At 41.8% G+C, this 18,231-nt stretch overlaps 2 protein-coding genes across 2 annotated transcripts in view; one reads left to right on the plus strand and one right to left on the minus strand.

Annotated features, from left to right (window-relative positions):
• On the plus strand, positions 1-4,363 carry arl1 (ADP-ribosylation factor-like 1). Its single transcript, XM_020638741.3, has 6 exons — positions 1-149; positions 765-899; positions 2,033-2,114; positions 2,566-2,677; positions 3,005-3,183; positions 3,325-4,363. The coding sequence occupies exons 1-6, from the start codon at positions 26-28 to the stop codon at positions 3,353-3,355; spliced, it is 663 nt and encodes a 220-aa protein (XP_020494397.2). The 5' UTR covers positions 1-25; the 3' UTR covers positions 3,356-4,363.
• utp20 (UTP20 small subunit processome component) overlaps positions 4,106-18,231 on the minus strand; it is a 26,300-nt gene continuing 12,174 nt past the window's right edge. Inside the window, exons 28-61 of the mRNA XM_020638740.3 lie at positions 18,030-18,173; positions 17,858-17,937; positions 17,501-17,736; positions 17,224-17,368; positions 17,034-17,121; positions 16,394-16,537; positions 15,808-15,861; positions 15,506-15,658; positions 15,244-15,399; positions 14,288-14,428; positions 14,056-14,193; positions 13,219-13,358; positions 12,968-13,050; positions 12,567-12,886; positions 12,336-12,475; positions 11,691-11,847; positions 11,425-11,523; positions 11,094-11,261; positions 10,764-10,930; positions 10,536-10,683; positions 10,161-10,277; positions 9,847-10,017; positions 9,204-9,335; positions 8,982-9,092; positions 8,737-8,886; positions 7,921-8,103; positions 7,668-7,799; positions 7,461-7,593; positions 7,187-7,371; positions 7,015-7,086; positions 6,613-6,915; positions 5,296-5,422; positions 5,040-5,185; positions 4,106-4,953 (exon numbers count right to left, since the gene is read on the minus strand). Of these exons, the coding sequence (XP_020494396.1) occupies positions 4,798-4,953; positions 5,040-5,185; positions 5,296-5,422; positions 6,613-6,915; positions 7,015-7,086; positions 7,187-7,371; positions 7,461-7,593; positions 7,668-7,799; positions 7,921-8,103; positions 8,737-8,886; positions 8,982-9,092; positions 9,204-9,335; positions 9,847-10,017; positions 10,161-10,277; positions 10,536-10,683; positions 10,764-10,930; positions 11,094-11,261; positions 11,425-11,523; positions 11,691-11,847; positions 12,336-12,475; positions 12,567-12,886; positions 12,968-13,050; positions 13,219-13,358; positions 14,056-14,193; positions 14,288-14,428; positions 15,244-15,399; positions 15,506-15,658; positions 15,808-15,861; positions 16,394-16,537; positions 17,034-17,121; positions 17,224-17,368; positions 17,501-17,736; positions 17,858-17,937; positions 18,030-18,173 (5,019 nt within the window). The 3' untranslated portion in view covers positions 4,106-4,797. The remainder of the gene's footprint in view (positions 4,954-5,039; positions 5,186-5,295; positions 5,423-6,612; positions 6,916-7,014; positions 7,087-7,186; positions 7,372-7,460; positions 7,594-7,667; positions 7,800-7,920; positions 8,104-8,736; positions 8,887-8,981; positions 9,093-9,203; positions 9,336-9,846; positions 10,018-10,160; positions 10,278-10,535; positions 10,684-10,763; positions 10,931-11,093; positions 11,262-11,424; positions 11,524-11,690; positions 11,848-12,335; positions 12,476-12,566; positions 12,887-12,967; positions 13,051-13,218; positions 13,359-14,055; positions 14,194-14,287; positions 14,429-15,243; positions 15,400-15,505; positions 15,659-15,807; positions 15,862-16,393; positions 16,538-17,033; positions 17,122-17,223; positions 17,369-17,500; positions 17,737-17,857; positions 17,938-18,029; positions 18,174-18,231) is intronic.

Here is an 18,231-nt window from a genome sequence, read left to right on the forward strand (position 1 = left end):
TTTAACTCGCGTGTGAATACGACGAATGTTGCGTAACAAAACCTCAGTGAGAGTTGGTGACACAGCGACACGTCAACCACACGGAAGAAGCTCCCTCTCCGACCTGCACCAGTCTAACCGATATAAGGACTGTAGTCTTATCAAAATGGGTATGTAATTTGAAATAAATGTGTCGATAATATATATATTATTAGTAAATGTAACGTACATCATATTGAGTTATTAGTTACTGGTTTATCTCTGTTCTGCTTCTGTCTGCTTAATGTGACGCTCAGTGCGTCGGCTGCAAGCTAAGAGAGCTAATGTTTGCTATTGATAGTGAACGCCGTGTGTTTTACATACATGTGTGAACAGCTCCCAAACGCTTCTTTCTCGAGCATTTTCGATTGCCTGTTTTATATTAGCTCCCTATTGGAATTAAGGAAACAAGAGAAGAAGCAAGAAAAATCCAGTGTTCAGTTTATTCTGTCATGCTGCAACATCAGTCATCATAACTAAGCTAACCTCAGCTAACTAAACGATACTGACAGTGAACAGGGCCAATCTTGTGAAAATAAGAAAAAGGAATAATAGAATAATCCAGAACAGATAACTCGGGCTTCTAAGTTTTCTTAATCAATCAAACACACTAAATTTTCATAGTTAAGGTTAGCAAATGTTTCTGGTTTTGGTTTAAAATCATCTTGAGAACATATTTTGTCCACCTATCAGAACCTTTGGGTTTTTTCAGCTCCGATTTGTTCCCCTGTGTGTTTTATTTCCAGGTGGGTTCTTTAGTCTTTTCTCTGGTCTGTTTGGCACCCGGGAGATGAGGATTTTGATCCTGGGTTTGGATGGTGCAGGAAAAACGACTATTCTGTACCGGCTGCAGGTTGGAGAGGTGGTCACAACTATCCCGAGTATGTACTGGTTAGATAACCTTTTTTGATTTAACTCGTTCTTATTGTCATTATAACACAATGCTCTGCTTTCAAGACATGGTGAAATGGTAATTAGAGTAGACAGCTGTAAGCATTCATACACACAGACAGCCAGTCTGGTTAGACTGGCTTTGAGTCTATTCTTTACAATCTGAAAAGTTCAAATGTCAATAAGACAGAGAAATCCGGATTGTGTTTTCTGTGTGTACTCGATTTCTCAACACTTTGAGCTGCCTTTATATTCAACCATGTGAATATACAGATACTTACATTTTGATGTTAAAGATTCAGGCACATGTGCATGAGAAAAACCCCTCAGGGAGGATAGAAGGAACTTAGTCACTTTTTTTTTTACTTACAAAAACCTTAATTCAAAATCCAGTGTTTCACATGTTATATCGCTTCATCAGGTAAATATGTTTGACTTATTCTTAGATCAAGCCTTATATTCAACATTTTGACCTTATTGAATACATTATTTTGGATCTGTTGATGCAAAATGCATTGGATATACCTTGTTGTAATTTTCATCCATTAAAGATTTTGTAATGTTAGTTTTATGATGTAGGTTGTGCCTTTTTATTGGCTTAATCAATATTGACTTTTTGCCTGGCGGCTTATGTTCCGTGATTCGCCTAACCAGAAAAGGTGTGGGCTAGGAACTGTGAATGTTTTTCAGCTTTACCTGAATTTTTTTTTTTTTTTTTTTTTGCAAGAGACAAAGGACAGTGTGCAGGAGTGCTGTCCTCTCGTCATTGTACACATGCTAACTATTTGCATGAATACCACTCAGGGGTTAGTGACTACACAGGATCTTCTGCCTGAACAACAAACTCCCCTTTACATACATACATGCCCCTGTGGTTTCCTTATTTCCAGATTTATAAAGAGCACCATTTATTCAGAACATAAAACTGAATAATCAAACATTTTGGAATGAAAGTAAACATTGAATTAAATATACCATTGTCTCCTTTTTAACATTTTCTTAAGCCTGCAATTAAGACTGAGCTTGCTGTAATCAGCAGAAATACCTCACATGAAGATAAGAGAGTTGTAATGATCAGGCTAATGTTCTGTGTTTTTATCTTTCTCTCTCTCTCTCTTTAAAGCCATCGGCTTCAACGTCGAGACGGTCACATTCAAGAATCTGAAGTTCCAGGTGTGGGATCTGGGAGGACAGACGAGTATCAGGTATGTGGAGGTGCAAACAGTGGCTGTGCTGAGGAGTGCCCAGGAATGTGTGTGACACCAATCTCGGTGGTGAAATTCTTGTCTTAGTTAGTATGGAGGCATTTGAGTATACATCCAAACGAGTTAAAATCTAGTTTATGCAGAGATATTTTTGGGGCCTTTTTGCCTTTTTTGGACAGGACAGCTGAAGAGAGACAAGAAATGTTGGGAGGACAGAGTAGGGAACGACATGCAGCAGAGGTCGGATTCGAACCCATGACCACTGCAATCAGGACTATAGCCTCCAAGCTTTGGGCGCGCCACATAACCACTAAGCTATTGGTGCCACTTTTAACCTTACAAATGTTTGAACTTGCCTCTCTTTATTGTAACTTCTCATCTACTCCCCATCCTCCTCCTCTCGTCTCTTCTCTCCTGTGATGACCCGTCTGCTCCTCTCTCTACCCATCAGGCCATACTGGCGGTGTTATTACTCAAACACAGACGCGGTGATCTACGTTGTTGACAGCAGTGACCGCGACAGGATGGGCATCTCAAAGTCGGAGCTGGTGGCCATGTTGGAGGTACAGAAGGCTTTTTTTTTTTTTTTTTAAACTATGACCCACTACAAAGACCAAAGTAAAACAAGAAGATATGTAGTTCTCAAGCATTTAGAGAATACCCTCACTTTCCCTCTACTGCCACCATGAGGGCATGTTATCCATTTGTGCAACACTGACTCTTGACAAGACATGGTGAAAAGTAATGGACTCCCATAAAAAAATATGATTATCTTAGATAACTTAACAATCAAGCACTAATGGTAACTTTATAGAACTTGCAAGACGACTGAATTTGCATTGAGTTTACAAAATGTCTTGATGTAATTGTGCGACCTTGTTTCTATCCAGGAGGAGGAGCTTAAGAAAGCTATTCTGGTGGTATTCGCCAACAAACAGGATATGGACCAGGCGATGACGCCGACAGAGGTGGCCAACTCACTTGGCCTTCCCGCTCTCAAAGACAGAAAATGGCAGATTTTCAAGATCTCTGCCCTAAAAGGCACAGGCCTAGATGAGGCAATGGAATGGTAGGCTTAACGAGGAATAAATAGAATATGCAACAACAAGTTCACTCATCCTGTTCAGTATTAGTTTATACTTAAGACAAATAACTGTTTCATCTGTTCCTAGTTTACCAAGATTTAATTGTATTTGCTTTGTCCCCACAGGCTGGTGGATTCCCTGAAGAGTCGGCAGTAAAGGCTCACACCCATTTTGTACATACTCCTGACCTTTGACCCTTCTGTATGAAGCCTTGTAACTGACCCCTCCCCACTGGACCAGTGATTGCACTCCTCCCACCTCCAACCCACCTGAAGCCTTCGCCAGGCCCTCCCGATGCCTAACGCCTTAGAACTGAAGGCTGCAGTAATGTCTGGACTGAAAACACACACAGCCCCATCTGTACCAATGCTGATGGCACAAGGGAAGGTTTTATGGAGCTCTATGATGGATGGCTAAAATTAGTATTTACATTTTAGGTGTTTCAGAAACACCTGGTAACAGGCCTGTTACATGTTTCTAGTTTTATGAATCCATTTATAACAGCCACATTAAAAGTTATCATGAATAAGGTTCTGTGAAAGGCCATCCACACTGACCCTCTAGTGTTTCTGAAACCAGATGTCTTGGCTTGACAATGCAGCACCTAGCTTGTTCTTCTACCACAGGGGTTAAGGTGTTTGTATGCAGTGAAGATATTCAGTAGTTGATGGACACTAATGTCTCAAAGATGTGATGAAGATCCACCAGGATGCAGCATTTCCAAATGAAGAACATGATCCCTAGTTTGATAATACCTCATACCATACCTCTCTTTTATCAATCAGTCGGCTTGTGGGGAATGTTCTGATTTAACTTTGAGAAATCGCATATCTGGCCTCAAGCTGTTAAACATCTACTCTCTGTCCTCCGGCCAAGTGTTACTGCAGCCTGGGCTGTTTTTGTATGATAACTTCAGGCAAATGTAATGACATTTATCTTTTTTTTTTTTCTTCTCCTGTTCGTTTGTGTGCTCCCCCCTTTTTCTTTTATAAGTTTGTTGGTTAAAAGCTTTTTTTTTTTTTTCCATTTAAATCCTTGAGTACAACTTTGGCATATTAGGCATTTAGTTACTGAACACTAACTGTATGTTCAAAGTTTTATGGTTTCATATTTATATCTGCTTGTACAGTGAAAATGATTCTCAGTAAAGATTGCTATCAGTGATTGTGTTGTGTGTCAAATTATAAACCAGACAAAATGTTAGTAGAAATCTCTATTAAAAAAAAAAACGATGTACATTCAACTGCACAGAATATAAATCCAAGGAGAGCGCTACACGTTCAGAGAGATAAACTGGTGTCATTACCCACACTGAGACACCCTGCTGTGTAACAGCTGTTACATGATATCTAACACAAACTAGGATGTTTGATACCAAACGGTTGAGATGGATTAGGTTTTCATTTTCATGGTTCAAGAAGGAGAAGAATATAGATAATTTACAAACCACGAGGGGGAAATATCTTTCAGCTTTCCTGACCCAATGTGGTTTTTGCTCTTTCAAGTCATTAAGTCAGACTTGAGGATTCTGCTGCCAAGTGGGATCACAAGTAAAGAGGCTGGGACCCTTCGGTTCCTGCTGGTGTCCTTAATAAGTTTCACTTGACCATGGCCAGGTCTTTGAGGGCGTGGCTCCGCTGCCTCTTGGCTTTATACCCGGGCCGGAGGAACTCAATCTTTCTCTTCTTGGCTTCAATTTTGTTCTTGTGCTTCTTGAGTTTCTTCTTGGCTGCGATGTCTGGGTTAGCCACAGCCTAGGAAGACACAATGTGTCAATTCAAATCTAGGAGTATTGTTCAGTGTGTGTGTGTTTGTGTATGCACTCTGGTGTCCATCATACCTGCATGGCTCTGTGCCGTTTGCGTGCCACTCTCCTCTGTGAGAACTCCTTCTGGACAGCAGAAAAGGCCAGAGAGAATCTCTCCAGGCCCACTTGCTTCTTCATGAGTTCGATCAGCTCCTGTGCCAGGTTCTTCAGTGTGGGATCTGGACATTGACAGTGGGCAGGGATCAGTGTCATCATCTACTGTAACTGAAAGTGTAAGGTTGATTTCTGCAACATGACGTCACATTTGTAGGCTTTTTAAGACAGGTACCTTGGTCCGCGTAGGTGCTGTCCAGCTCCCTGTACAGAGGAGTAATGATGGTGGTCAGATAAGGGCCGAGTCTGTCCTTCCCCAGGTCCATGGCCATTGCTCCCAGGAACTTAAATACACATGTTCTCTGTGGGAAAGTGTGGAGAGGAAGAACTTAGTATTATCTTAAATGTTAGAGTCTAAACACATGGATGATTCCATCCATTACGTTTTCAATACATGTGCAAGAATCAGGTGATGTGAAATGTCATATCACCTCTGACCACACACTGATTCTGGCTGTAGTCAGAAGTGTAACAGACCAACATTTAGTTTGGATAAACATTTAGGGGGCGACAGAAGAAAGAAGTAGACAAACACTTACAGAGTATAACTTTTAAACTTCATATGACAAATATTTTCAACATTTAAACTCAAGTTTTTGGCTAGCTTATCACTGAAGTCAAATATTAACTCCTCTGTTAAGTCTTTACAAACCTTTGAGAAACATCTGTTTTTTTAGTTGGTGGATTCATCTGAGATTTATTTTTTGCTAGCAACAGCCGCAAAGAAGCGACACTGATATGAGCAGAGGGATTGAACTAAATCAGTTAAGTAGTGGGCAGTAAAAGAAAAGAGAAAAACCAGTTCATGGTTTTTTTTGTTTGGTCATTTCTTTTGGGTAATAACTCTATGGTGCCCTCTCGTCTCACTAAATAAAGAGTGATGTTAGCATATCCAGTGGCTATCGGTATCGGCAAATTTTATCGCAGATATTATTAGATCTATTCACCAGTCAAATAGCATTTCATTTGAGTATCATAGCACTTCTCTACCAGCAGAGGGCGCTATTTGGATTACAACGAGCATTATCACCCACCACAGTGTCAAGTGATGATGCACGTACATGCAGTTACTTTCCAGTTGAGCGACCATCTTGTCTTTGTGATACTGTGTGTGTTTGATAACTGCATTTAAGGGGTCAACACAGTTAATGTGTATATCTATCTCTACAGATCAAACATAGATCTATGATATAGATATCAGAAAATATATCGTATCAGATTTTTTTCCCTCTCCAATATCGGTGTCGACCCCAAAAATTCCATATCGGTCGAGCCCAATATTCTCATAAACATTTTGATTGAGGACACTTTAAATTATAAAAAGCACAGTAATGTTTACATGAAAAGAACATTTTAACCCTTCTTTTGAGTTAATGTTCTTTATGGGTAAATATTAATGTGAAAAAGCATTTACAGTATCTTCAGTATTTCAAATGGTAATAGTGGGTGTCTTGATAAAGAGCTCAGCTCTATTCACTAGTTTCTTGTTTACCTTCAGTGGAATTTTGGGAGTGTATGCTGCCTCTCTCTTGGCCATCAGCGACAGTTTCCTCATCAACCACAGCAGTGAGGGAGGTTTATCATCCTTATCGTCCTCCTCGTCTTCTTCCTCCTCCTCTTTCTTTTCCTTCTCTTCCATCTCCTCATCATCACCATCCTCCTCATTGCCGTTCTCCTTCTGCTCCCCCCCCTCCTCCTCCTCCTCCTCTTTCATTTCTTCCTGAGAGGAAATGACCTCAGACTCGGGGGACACCAGGTAGATCACCTTGCCGACAAACAGCAAGTTCTTGACGACCTGTAGGGCAGAGGAAGATTTCTGTCAGTCAAAATCTCATGTGAATTCACTCTGACCCACTTGAAATTTGTTTCAATGTTTTGTCCTGAGTTTGAGCACCTGCTCTCCTGATGCCGTGTCTAGGAACTTGGACTGAAGCTGATGGCAGAAAGATAACGCCATCTCTCTCATCTGAACGCCATGAAGAAGGAGGAAAGAAAGAAAACTTATTAAAATGGTTAGCACACGATGAGATAATTAGCAGGAGAAGAAGAAGCGGTCATGGCCTGACCTTCTTGTCCAGGCCGCTGGTGATGAAGACTGTGACTGGCAGCTGAGGTGAAGCATCTCCACTCTCCCCTCTCCAGAGAGCAACCAGCTGCTCCGCCTGATGGGCTGCAAACAGCTGACCAAAGAGCTGTGAGGCGGTCAGCCACACCCAGCAGTGAGGGTACCGCAGGTGGGCTTCAATGTGACCTGTAGGAGAACATGAAGAAAGAGAAATGAGCGAGTGTGAAAGAACGTGTGTGTGTTTGATAGGGAGATGGTGTGTGTTTGTCTTTTACCCCAGGTACGATGTAACGTGTCAAAAGGCTTGCTGAGCTCCAGCAGGCCGCAGTGTTTGTTGAGTTTGCTGAGGAGGGTCAGAAAACTGAACAGCAGCCGGTCTGCTCCTTTCTCATCCTGCTCCTCCTCGATCTGAAACAGGAAGTGGAGTTAAGATGCTGTTTTTTTTCTTTCTTAGATTTCAAACTTACAAAGTGTTGCCTCACATCTTCAAAGTTGTCGGGGTTTATCTCCCTCTCCAGCAGAGGCAGCAGGTCGTCAAGGCGACGGACAAACTTCTCCTCTTCAACCTCCACGAACAGGCCACAGACCTGCGCTCCGAGACGCCTCAAGCTGGCCTGGACGGACAAGTAAAGGAATTTAAAGTTAAAGGATTGAGATTAACAAGCATTACAGCTCTAGAGTCATCAATCACTTTCAGATCAAATTGTTCCCCTAGAAGGATGATAGTATGTGTACCTTTTCTGCATGAAGCCAGGTGTTGACAAGGCAGTACAGGGTGTTCTGGTGGTTCAAGTCAAGCTGGGTAAGCAAAGCCTTGATGGCCATGGCGGCCATTTTCTTACAGCGTGCAGAATCATCATTGACCACGACCAGAGCCAGTGGTGCAAAGAATAAGCCGCTATGTTGCAACAGCAGCTTCTAAGAAAGAAAAAAAACACACAACCAGGTGTGACTATGTTGCTGTTACATTTGTCTGAGCTTTAAGAAAGCATGCAGGAGTTAAAAAACTGCAATGGTTAAAGGCTTTCTATGTGATTTTTCACTCTTAAATATAATAGAAATCAAGTATATCCTCTGAAAATAACTCTGTGAGTCATGACTGTCTACAATGGGTGTAACACCCGAGTCCCACTGTCTGTGATGTTTTCAGAGTTTTCAGAGTCCTATCTTCAGTTTGTTTACATCGCCGAGACGGCCGGCTGACTCCTCCCCTCGTGTATAAAAGTTGTTTAATTGAGGGACTAGAGAAAAGAAGAATAACATACTGTACTCACTGCTTAACTGTGTTTCTAGATCACGCTCATTTCAGGTAAATTTACATGCAGTGTGAAGATACGAGCATAATAAAGATCACTAGCATTAGCATGCTAACACAACAATGCACTGCGAGTTGTTTTGGTTTCATGCTGGTGCTCAAGGGCGACATCTGCTGGATCAAAGAATCACATAAAGCTTTTAAACAAGTGATGTTATGACGCTGTAAGGGAAGCACAAAGTTAAGTTTTGTTTTTTTTGCACACATTTTGTAAACTACAGAGAAAATTCCCTGACCTGAGGGAAAGTCTGGAAAATGTAGGCTAGCATCTCCAGCACAGACTCCCTGCCTGTGTCGTGCTCGTAGTTCAGCTGGGCCACCACAAAGTCCAAGTGCCCCCTTAACCTCTTTCCCAGTGGATAGTCCAGCAGGTATTTCAGATAGATCTACATAGAACACAAACATCACTATGAACACTCACTGGGTTTCGAGACACTTCAAACACTTTGTATGGATACAGGTTCTTCTGATGTGTGGTTACCTGTCGACAGTGGATTCGGATCATGGCGTTGCTACCGGTGACGGACAGCTTGGCGACTTTCTTTAACACCTCCTCCATCTCTGGAACCACAAGTTTCCTTGACAGAATCGCCTAGAGGAGAAGGATACCTTTTGAAACACAGCTAAAGGCATAGACACATTTGGTTTCTTTGATTCTCCTGTTGAGCACCACAAACACTGAGCTACACATTTGACTCTGTACCTTCAGCAGGCCGAAGGCTGTGGCCTGACGGGACTGGTCATAGATGTCCTCCTCAGCGTATCCCAGCAGCACCTGCAGCTGTGTCTCTGAAATGTTTTTGCTTTTGACATTCTTCACCAGAATGGTGATGGCCTGAGAGACAAAACAAAGGGCAGCACTTCAGTTTTCAATAAGGTGCTTAAGATAAGACAAGATAATCCTTTATTTATCCCACAACAGGAAAATTTACATTGTTACAGCAGCAAAGAGCAAAGATTGCAAACAAAAAGTGAACACAGTACAATTTAAATAAAAAATTAAAATAAAAAATGTACAAAGAATAGATAGATACCACAATATAGATTTAAAAAAAAAATAGATTTTTAAAAAATAGATCAGCTGAGAGGTGCAGTTTTGACAAAAATGTAGTCAGAATATTCAGTGTAAGTGTTAAAGGATGGCTCGTGCATTTATTTGGATAATTTTTACATCCTAAAAAATGCTTGATACATTTCACCTTTTCCTCATGATATTACAAAAAGTTGCCTTCATCCTACAGTTACATAAACTCTTATTTGACCTCAGCTACAGAACCAAACAAAAAAAGACATCTTTACACCATAAACCCATCATAGATCTGTCAGGGTTTTTTTTTTTTAAGTACCTTGAAGCAGTTTTGAACCAGTTGGTAGTTCTCCCCGCGGGCAGCTCCAGCCTTAGAGTAATCCTTCAGCAGGACAAAGAGCTGCTTGGTCAGCTGCTCTGCATTCTGCTCCACTGCTGGCAGAGGGAACTTCAACAACCAGGTGAATGCCACAAGAGCCTCTGTGGTCACCTGAGAGAGTGAGGAGAGATGGAAGGAGAGTGATGAATGGTGGAGGGAGTACAGCAGATTACAGTCCCCCCCCCCCTTTTTTTTAGGACACTTTGGAATGTTGTTTTTTTTAGGAGTTTGGGAGACGAAAGGAAACCAAGTACCTTGACATGCATGGAGTTGAGACAGTCGAGCAGCAGCAGTACAAAAGGATCCAGCATCTCCAAAGCTGAGGCCTCAGACGATGTCACTTTGGATTTTTTCATACTCAGATGGAGCAGCTGAGAAATAGATGAACACACACGATGACAAATATTTCAGGAAAACGTGTTGAAATAGGCAATGCTCCTTTCTCATCTACCTGAGGTCAGGATAAGACAAAACAATATGCATGTTGTGGAATATAAAAAGTATTGATTGTTTAATAGTTAACTTAAAAGATGGTTCAAGTTCTGCACAGCCATTATTTATTTCTGGGTTGTTGTTTTTTTTCTAATATATTACTGAATCTTAGTGTGAGGGCTGTTTTCAATCTGCACCTTGAGGCCAGCATCAACCAGGATGTGCATGTTGGTTCGGCTGCTGACCGGGGCTTTCTGACCCCCTCTCTTCGGAGTGGGGGGGAGGAGCAGGCAGCTGGGAGGAGGCAGTCGAGGGTCCGGGGGAGGCTTCACCGAGGATCTCTCTCTACAATTCAACAAACACTCGGTCACTAAATATCAGTATCAAGTTTGATTTATGTGATCTTCAGTGTGTAAAGTGCATACCGGTCTCTCTTGGTGAGCAGCGGCAGACTCTCGCTGACCAGGCCGTGGCACAGCAGTAGAATATCCTTTGAAGTCATGCCCTCATTGACAAGCAGACCCAGGACCAGTCGCCTTAGCACAGCAGCTACTCGGTTACACGTCTTCAGACTGAATGTAGTCTCCAGAATCTGACAGAAAATAACAGATAAAACAGATAAAAGGAAGGCAGTTTAGAGAGATGTCATATGCCTGTTTTTCAAACATTATTTTATCCTAGTTTAAATTGGAACGCTGTACTTCCTCAACTTTATCTGAGAGACATGCAGATTAATCAATCCGATCCCTGCTCACCTCTTTCAGAGGCAGGATGAACTTGGTGATGCTCTCCTTGCTGCAGAACTGAGCCAGCAGCTCATACGAGTCCATGCTCTTGCTGTGTCGGGCCTCCATCAGCTTAGAGACAATCCCCTTCACCTCCTTCTCCTCAGCCACAGCCCCGAACAGCTCGTTGTTGAAGATCTGACCCAAAAGGGAGGAAGGGAGAGAGTGAAGAATAAAAATAAACCTCCAAAAAAAACTAGCTGAATCCATTTTTTTTAAACCAAAAACATTAAACTGCTAGCCCATATCTATCGTTTGAAACTGTCTATTCAGGTATTTTTTGGGTGTGAAATGTTCTTACATCAATGAGCATGTTCATGCATGAGTCCAGGTCACCACTCTTCAGGGTCGGTCTGAGGACTGACAGCAGCTGGTACACTGTGAATGTTAAGACATGGACCTGGATGGAAGGGTAAGCAGCGGTGAAATAGAGACAGAATAATTAATATTTCAAGGGATTATGGGGACAACCAATTAAATGAATCACAAGTGTAAGCCATTGTGAACAAGCAATTATAAATGTGTTTTGGAAATATTTGAAGCTAAGAAAAAAGGATGTGTTCCTACCTGGTAACCCTTTTGCAGGACGCCCTGCATTTCTTTGAGCAGGTACTGCAGGTACCTCCGGCCTAAAGTCTCCAGGATTTTCACCAGAGTTCCCCTTGCCACATCGCGGACCTCCTGGAAGCGGTTCCTCAGCACCACACACACCTTGATGAGGATCCTGAGAAATACAAAAATCACTCCCATTAATATGTTATAAAGATCTAACTGTGTTTTTCTTTAATTTCACTTAATTCTCTGCCTGAAAATTCAGTAAAAATGGGAATTTATCTGGTTGTCTTTGGGTTCCACTGTGTGTAGGGTAAAAGAGATACACATTTTGGAAACTAATATCACCCCTGTAGTGCATGAATATCAGAATCAGAAATACTTTATAATTCCGAGGGGGTGTCACCATTGCTCTTCACACAATTCAGCAATAGGAAATAAAATAAAATAGAGATAATAAAATAAGCAATAAGTACCAAGTAGGGCTACATGATATATACAAGATAAAGCAATATTGACATTATGAATGTACAAGATGAACTGTGTTAAACAGATATCGCACAGTGTAGTGACCAGTTTGCAGACAGATTGCACAGTTTCAGAGTCAAATAAATATGTCCAGGTTAATACAGACACTCTGACACACAAACAGCTTCATACCCGGGCAGGTTGGCCTCCATGATGTTTGGAGGCAGAGTCTGCATCAGTTTGACCATGGCAAAGGCGATTGGTATCCTTGCCACTTCCTCCTCCTTCACATCCTTTGACTTCACTGCCTTGTGTTCATCATCACGCTTTATCTAGAAAGAAAAAAATGACAAACCTATTATTATAAAGCTGTTTGGGGTTTAAGGAACATATCCAGACTGCATGCATGTGTGAATGTTGTACCTTTGCATTCAGACATTTGTGCAGGCGAGGCAGCACGCTGTTGTTGACAGTCTGGTGGATGGCACTGATCAGAGTTTCCAGCTGCTCTTTGCTCTGTGGCAGCCCGCTGGCCACAGTGAATTTCGGCCCTGTGGTCTTAGTGACGACTGCATCCTTAGAGGTGGCATCCTTTTTCCCACTCTTGGTGTCTGTTTCCATGGGAACGTCAGATGGAGCTGCCTTACCGTCCACCTCCATCACCTCCGCCTCATCTTCACTCTCATCCGATTCGTCTGCTGCAGCCTGGTTCTCATCATCTGCATCATCAGCAACACTCCCAGCTAATAAAACACATTTAGATTTAATATCTCTGAAGGTCAAAAACTGAAAAAAACTGATTTTGAATGTGCATTGTCCCTCACCCTCTCTGGCCTTGGCAGCCTCTATTTCTCTGCTGAGGGTTTGATGGTCGAAGTGGAAAGCCTCAAGAACTGTGATCAGTAGACTGGAGAGAGAGATGTGTGGTAGAGCAAAGAGAAGACAATTAATCTTTTTGTGCAGACTTTACAGAACGATTCAATATAATGCTAAAGTACAACCATAAATAAAGAATGCAATTAAAAAAGCAAGGCAGTGGTAAAAAAAAAAAAACAGGAAAGGAGGTAACCCCCACCTGACAGCCAGTTTCTGCTCAGTCTGTGACGTCTGCAGAATGTGAATGAAGTGTTTCAGGTAGTAGAGGTACTTAGACCAGGTCAGCCTGCGGCACACTGCGCCCACCACCTCCACCGACGCTGATATCATGTTCTCATGCTGCAGGTATGCGAGAAGAAGAGGGGTCAAACACAAACATATAAGATGTACAAAAAAAACGATAAGATGGCACCATTGTCACGTATTAGAGGTACACAATATGTTTAGCTTTGAAAGCTTCATTAGTTACTGCAACCTCAAATTAATGTTTAAACGTCTGCATGGTCTGGCACCTTCTCTGTTTGATGAATTTGTAACGAGACGTCAGGATTCAAGTCGAATCAACACATGCGCTTCAGTAAGCGGTAACTGTTGCATTCCAATGTGAATAACCTCATTTGGACCTCATCAGCCTTCTCTGTTTTAGGAGCTAATCTATGGAATGGTCTATCTACTGAACTGAAAATGCTACACAGTTTGAATGTTTTTAACAAAGGTATTAAAAAGGAGAAACAACATTGTCCTTACACCTAAACGCACATGAGCTCGTATATTTTTCTCTCTGTAACTGTATTTTATCCCTGCTGCATTCATAACTGCGCTGTATTTATAACTGAACTGTTTTCTTTTTCTTACCCTTTTTATCTTTATCTCTGTTGTTTCTAAAAGCCTCCCTGTTGCAAATTAGCATTTTGCTATAAAAACTAAGAGCAGTGCATCTGGAACTTGTGCATGGTTAAATGTTACAGCACCAATGTTACTGTATGCCCATGTTAAATAAACAAACAAATAAATAAATAAATTGTGCGTTAACCACCTTCAGCATCTTTTCATCCAGCAAGGCGGTCATGGCGTAGGGCATGATGTAGTTCTGGAGGGAACGCGGGGTCATCACCACTTGGCCTTCAGTTAGCTGCTTGGCCAGCTTCCTCAGGGCACGACCTCGACGGTGAATCTACATAAGAGACGAAACAAATAAACATGAGTTTGTGGGGTTTAACAACAGTGGACTGAGGAGATACAGGACTGTGTGTTTCTTTCTCTCTTACCTGGATGTGCTTCATGTGCTCAAAGAAGTCGGACTCCAGGTCATTGTAGTTGGTGAGCTGAACCAGGTCTCTGAACTCTTTCTTGGTGGGGAAGGTCTTGACCAGGCAGGCGAGCACATTGGTGTATTCATGCTGCACATTCTGGTAGAGTGAGAAGGAAGACAGCAGAGACATTACACTTTTAACCCTCATGCATCACTATGGACATTTTTGTCCATTTGGTCAAATGTTTCCTCTTCATCTGTCCATCATTTTGTCTGTGTTAGTGCATATGGCACCATTTTTTGTAAGAAAGACTCTCTCTTGACACATTTTGTAAGTGCACATTTTACAAAAATGTGCACTTACAAAAAACTGCTTTAAAAATAGAACAGATTGATATTTTTTTCTACTTTTGTCTGCATACATCTCTTAAACAACTTCAGCCCTGCTCAAAACTACCAAACATTCAATCATTTATAGGAATTTAACCCTTTAAATGCCAGTTTGATTACTTGATGTCACTGTTGTTATTTATGAAAAAAACAACACAAAAATGGCTGGGGCATTTTTAGTTTTTGTGTAGCATCAGATTTAAAATGTAGTTCCCTGTTTGGACTTTGGAGGGCGAAAATGTCGAATTTACAAAAACTGCTATAAAAATAGAACAGATTCATATTCAGATTGATTACATGATTCTGGCATTTAAAGGGTTAAATTCCTGATAATTACTCAATATTTGATATTTTTGAGGAGGGCTGGAGTTGTTTAAAAGATTTATGCAAAAAAAAGTAGAGGAAAATTTAAATCTGTTCTATTTGTATAGCAGTTTTTTGGCATGGACATTTTTGTCCTTAGTGACTTAAGAGGGTAGTAAATTAAACTGAACCAGTGAGAGGGTTTATGAGTTTTACACTGAGAGCATTTCTGAAGATACATTCAGTCTTGTTTGGAGGATTAAAGGTGTGTGTTCCTACGTCTGTTTTGCTGCGGAGCCCCTTGTGTACAGCGTCCAGGATGGTGTGTTGCACGACGTCCCTGTAGATCTGTTCCCCGGGCCCGACCGCTGCCAGCTGGGTGATCACTGCAGACAGACACAAGGTGGCGTTGTCTGCCAATGACATGTCACCAATCTGCATCACAAGAAAAAGGAGGGAAGAAATTAACAAGGTAAAAAAATTCATCTTTAACAGGGCTGCTATTTTGTTCAGGGAATATCTGTGTCACATCTCGTTTCACCTCGTAGGTGTGGAAGCAGTTGTGTAAGATGGTGCTGATGAAGTTCAGGTCCAGAGTGCTCATCTCTTTGACTCGCCTGGTCGCGTCTTGGAAAGCTGTCAGACGCACGTCAAAGTAGATCTCATCCAAGTGTCGACTGTCAAATGCATTCAGCTAACGAGGGGCGAGCAGAAAACAGAGAGTGTTAGCTAACTGGTGATAACACTGTGAACCAGGTGAGAGATTCTAGTGGAAACATTAAATACATAAACAAAATCTTTGATGGTAATAACTTAAATATGAAAGTGAAGAAATGGTCATACCTTGGTTGCTAAATCTGTGATGTACGCGAGGGAAGGCTCCAGATCTGACAGAGTCTAGAAGAGCAGATGAGACAGATCGAAAAGATGACATCAACAACATGGGGTCGGTTTCTGCTAACTTTAAAGGGGACGTATTATGAAAAATCCACTTTTTTACAGTGTTTCTGAACATATATTTGTGTAACCTCAGTGCTCATTGCATTTAAAGAGACACACACACCAAAACGGAGCGTTCTGAGAGAGCTGGTTTATAAAGGGTCACAAACCTCCTCTGGTGCTTGATTCATGTTATATTTTGACCAAAGCACAGCACAGATGTTTCATTTAGACCACAGGGGGACTGTTTGAAAAGGTGGGGAAGGAGGATAATATGTCCTCTTTGAGTCACCTCCTATCAGGGATATCAGAATAATGATGGAACTAAACAGACATAATTTAACATCTACAGCAAGTGTGACTGGAAAAACAATCCAACTACTTTTATCCTCCTGCCTGCATGTACATATTGATTCATGTCATAGACATTTATATCTTAAATACTATGTACAGTATACCTCTAAACACATGATTGGGTTATCTGGTGTACCTGGAAGACGTTAGTGAGGGCCTGCCTGGGCAGCTTGTTGTGGATGATGGAGAAGAGTTTGCTGAGCGGCTGCAGGAAAGCCGATGGCTGCACACACTGTCGCAGCAGGTTCTGCACTGTGGCCAGGATGTCAATTTCTGTCTCCTGAAATAAACAAACCGTGAGGTCATAGGTCAGCAACATGAAGATGTATGCCCTGAGTTGAACCTCTCAGGTACATATGCTTCTCTTGATGCCTAAGCTCAAGTCATTCAAATAATTTAATAACAATAATAAAGTTTATTTATAAAGCACTTATCAAAACCAACGTCACAAAGTGCTTCACAGAAAAAAGAAAAATTCCAACAGTCAAATACACAACAATAAAATCCTATTAAAAGCATGAAAAGTGCAGCAATCATCCAATTAACAGAGAAAAGAGAAACAACAGAGACAGAGATTGGCTAAAGTTAACAGTAAAACAAATAAAACATCATGGATGAAACAAGGATAATAAGAAGGCCTTACGATAAAAATGTGTTTTTAAAAGAAGATACTGATGTAGCTAAAAGGCGTTTGACTCTGAGCACAGATCTGGCCTTAAACGTTAAGCATGCGTGGCTTTAATCATCTATTCAGTAACAAAAGCAAGAATTCTTACTTGAAGATTTTTGCCTTTCTGGAGGTAGGGAAGCAGCAGACTGATGAGCACCGAGCTCTGCTCCTTGTCGCTCACAAATCGACTGACCCTGGAAGACAAAAAGAACACATTAGAAACACCATAACGTGTTGCTCTTTTTTAAAGACTAAAAACATTGAAGCCAGTGAAACAGGGAGAAAAAAAAACTAACTTGGAGAGGATGTTGAGCTCTTTGGCCACCTGTGCCCTGAACTTCTTCTTCTTGAGTCTGTCTGTGTTGCGTACGACCCCGCTGAGGTACTGCAGCAGGGTGGTGATGTGAGGCAGCAGCAGTCTGGAACCCTGGCTTAAAGAGTCTGGAGGAGGAATGACAACATCGTTTGTCTCGTTTGTTTTTCTCCAGCAGCAACAACAACTGATGAACTGATTAGGTTTAGGGTTAAAATAATTTATACTTAATTCAAATCAAATGTCAATTTCTAGCCTACCTGCAGTGACTACAGCGCCCTCTGCTGGCTGTGGGAATACATAGCTGTTGACAGTCAGCTCTGTCTCAGCCTCTGAGGCAACAAAGTCTTCAGCCGTTGCTAGCGACTCAGCTATGTCCATCACCATGGCGATGGTGACTGTGGAAGCGTTCTTGGCTGCGAGGAGCGCAAAGACGTTAAGGAGAACGTCGCACTCTGGCTGGTCGGGCTTCTGCTTGGCCAAGAGAGGGAAGCACCTAAAACAGAGAGAGAGAGAGAAAACAGTCTTTTACTTACTTTACTGATGAAAACTAATATTTACTGCTACAGAGGTGATAGAAATGTGGAGAAGAAATGGAATGGTTAAGTAACTCCAACCTGGTATTTTTGCACCACCCGTGGATGAGTTTGAGCAGAGGAGTGGGAGAGTAAGGACTCTCAGTGGGAAGTCGACGCACCTGCACGGGAGGAAAAAGTTGACTTTAAAAAGCTTGAACAAAGACGTAGTCATAAAATAAAAACAAAGTAAAGAGCTGTTTGCAACGAGTACCTGAGGCCAGACTACCGCCTCGAAGACAGCATCCAGCTCATCTGGACTGAAGCTGTAGGAGTCGAAGCCGTCAAAGAAGTCCTGGATCCTCAGAACGCCGAGGCGCCTCAAGTTCTTCAGAGGACTAATGCAACCTGCGCGCAACTGCAGACAACAGCAAACACACCAAGACAAAGAGTCGTTCATCAGAAGACCGTTGGTA

Source organism: Labrus bergylta, chromosome 23 (assembly GCF_963930695.1).
Source record: "Labrus bergylta chromosome 23, fLabBer1.1, whole genome shotgun sequence".
Classification (NCBI taxonomy): Eukaryota; Metazoa; Chordata; class Actinopteri; order Labriformes; family Labridae; genus Labrus; species Labrus bergylta.

What these genes read in the sequence shown, in the direction of transcription:
- arl1 (XM_020638741.3), top strand. Translation starts at nt 26, where the DNA reads ATGTTGCGTAACAAAACCTCAGTGAGAGTTGGTGACACAGCGACACGT. An exon ending in CTGTAGTCTTATCAAAATGG is followed by an intron (nt 150 to 764) that starts GTATGTAATTTG and finishes TTTTATTTCCAG; the next exon opens with GTGGGTTCTTTAGTCTTTTC. An exon ending in GGTGGTCACAACTATCCCGA is followed by an intron (nt 900 to 2,032) that starts GTATGTACTGGT and finishes CTCTCTTTAAAG; the next exon opens with CCATCGGCTTCAACGTCGAG.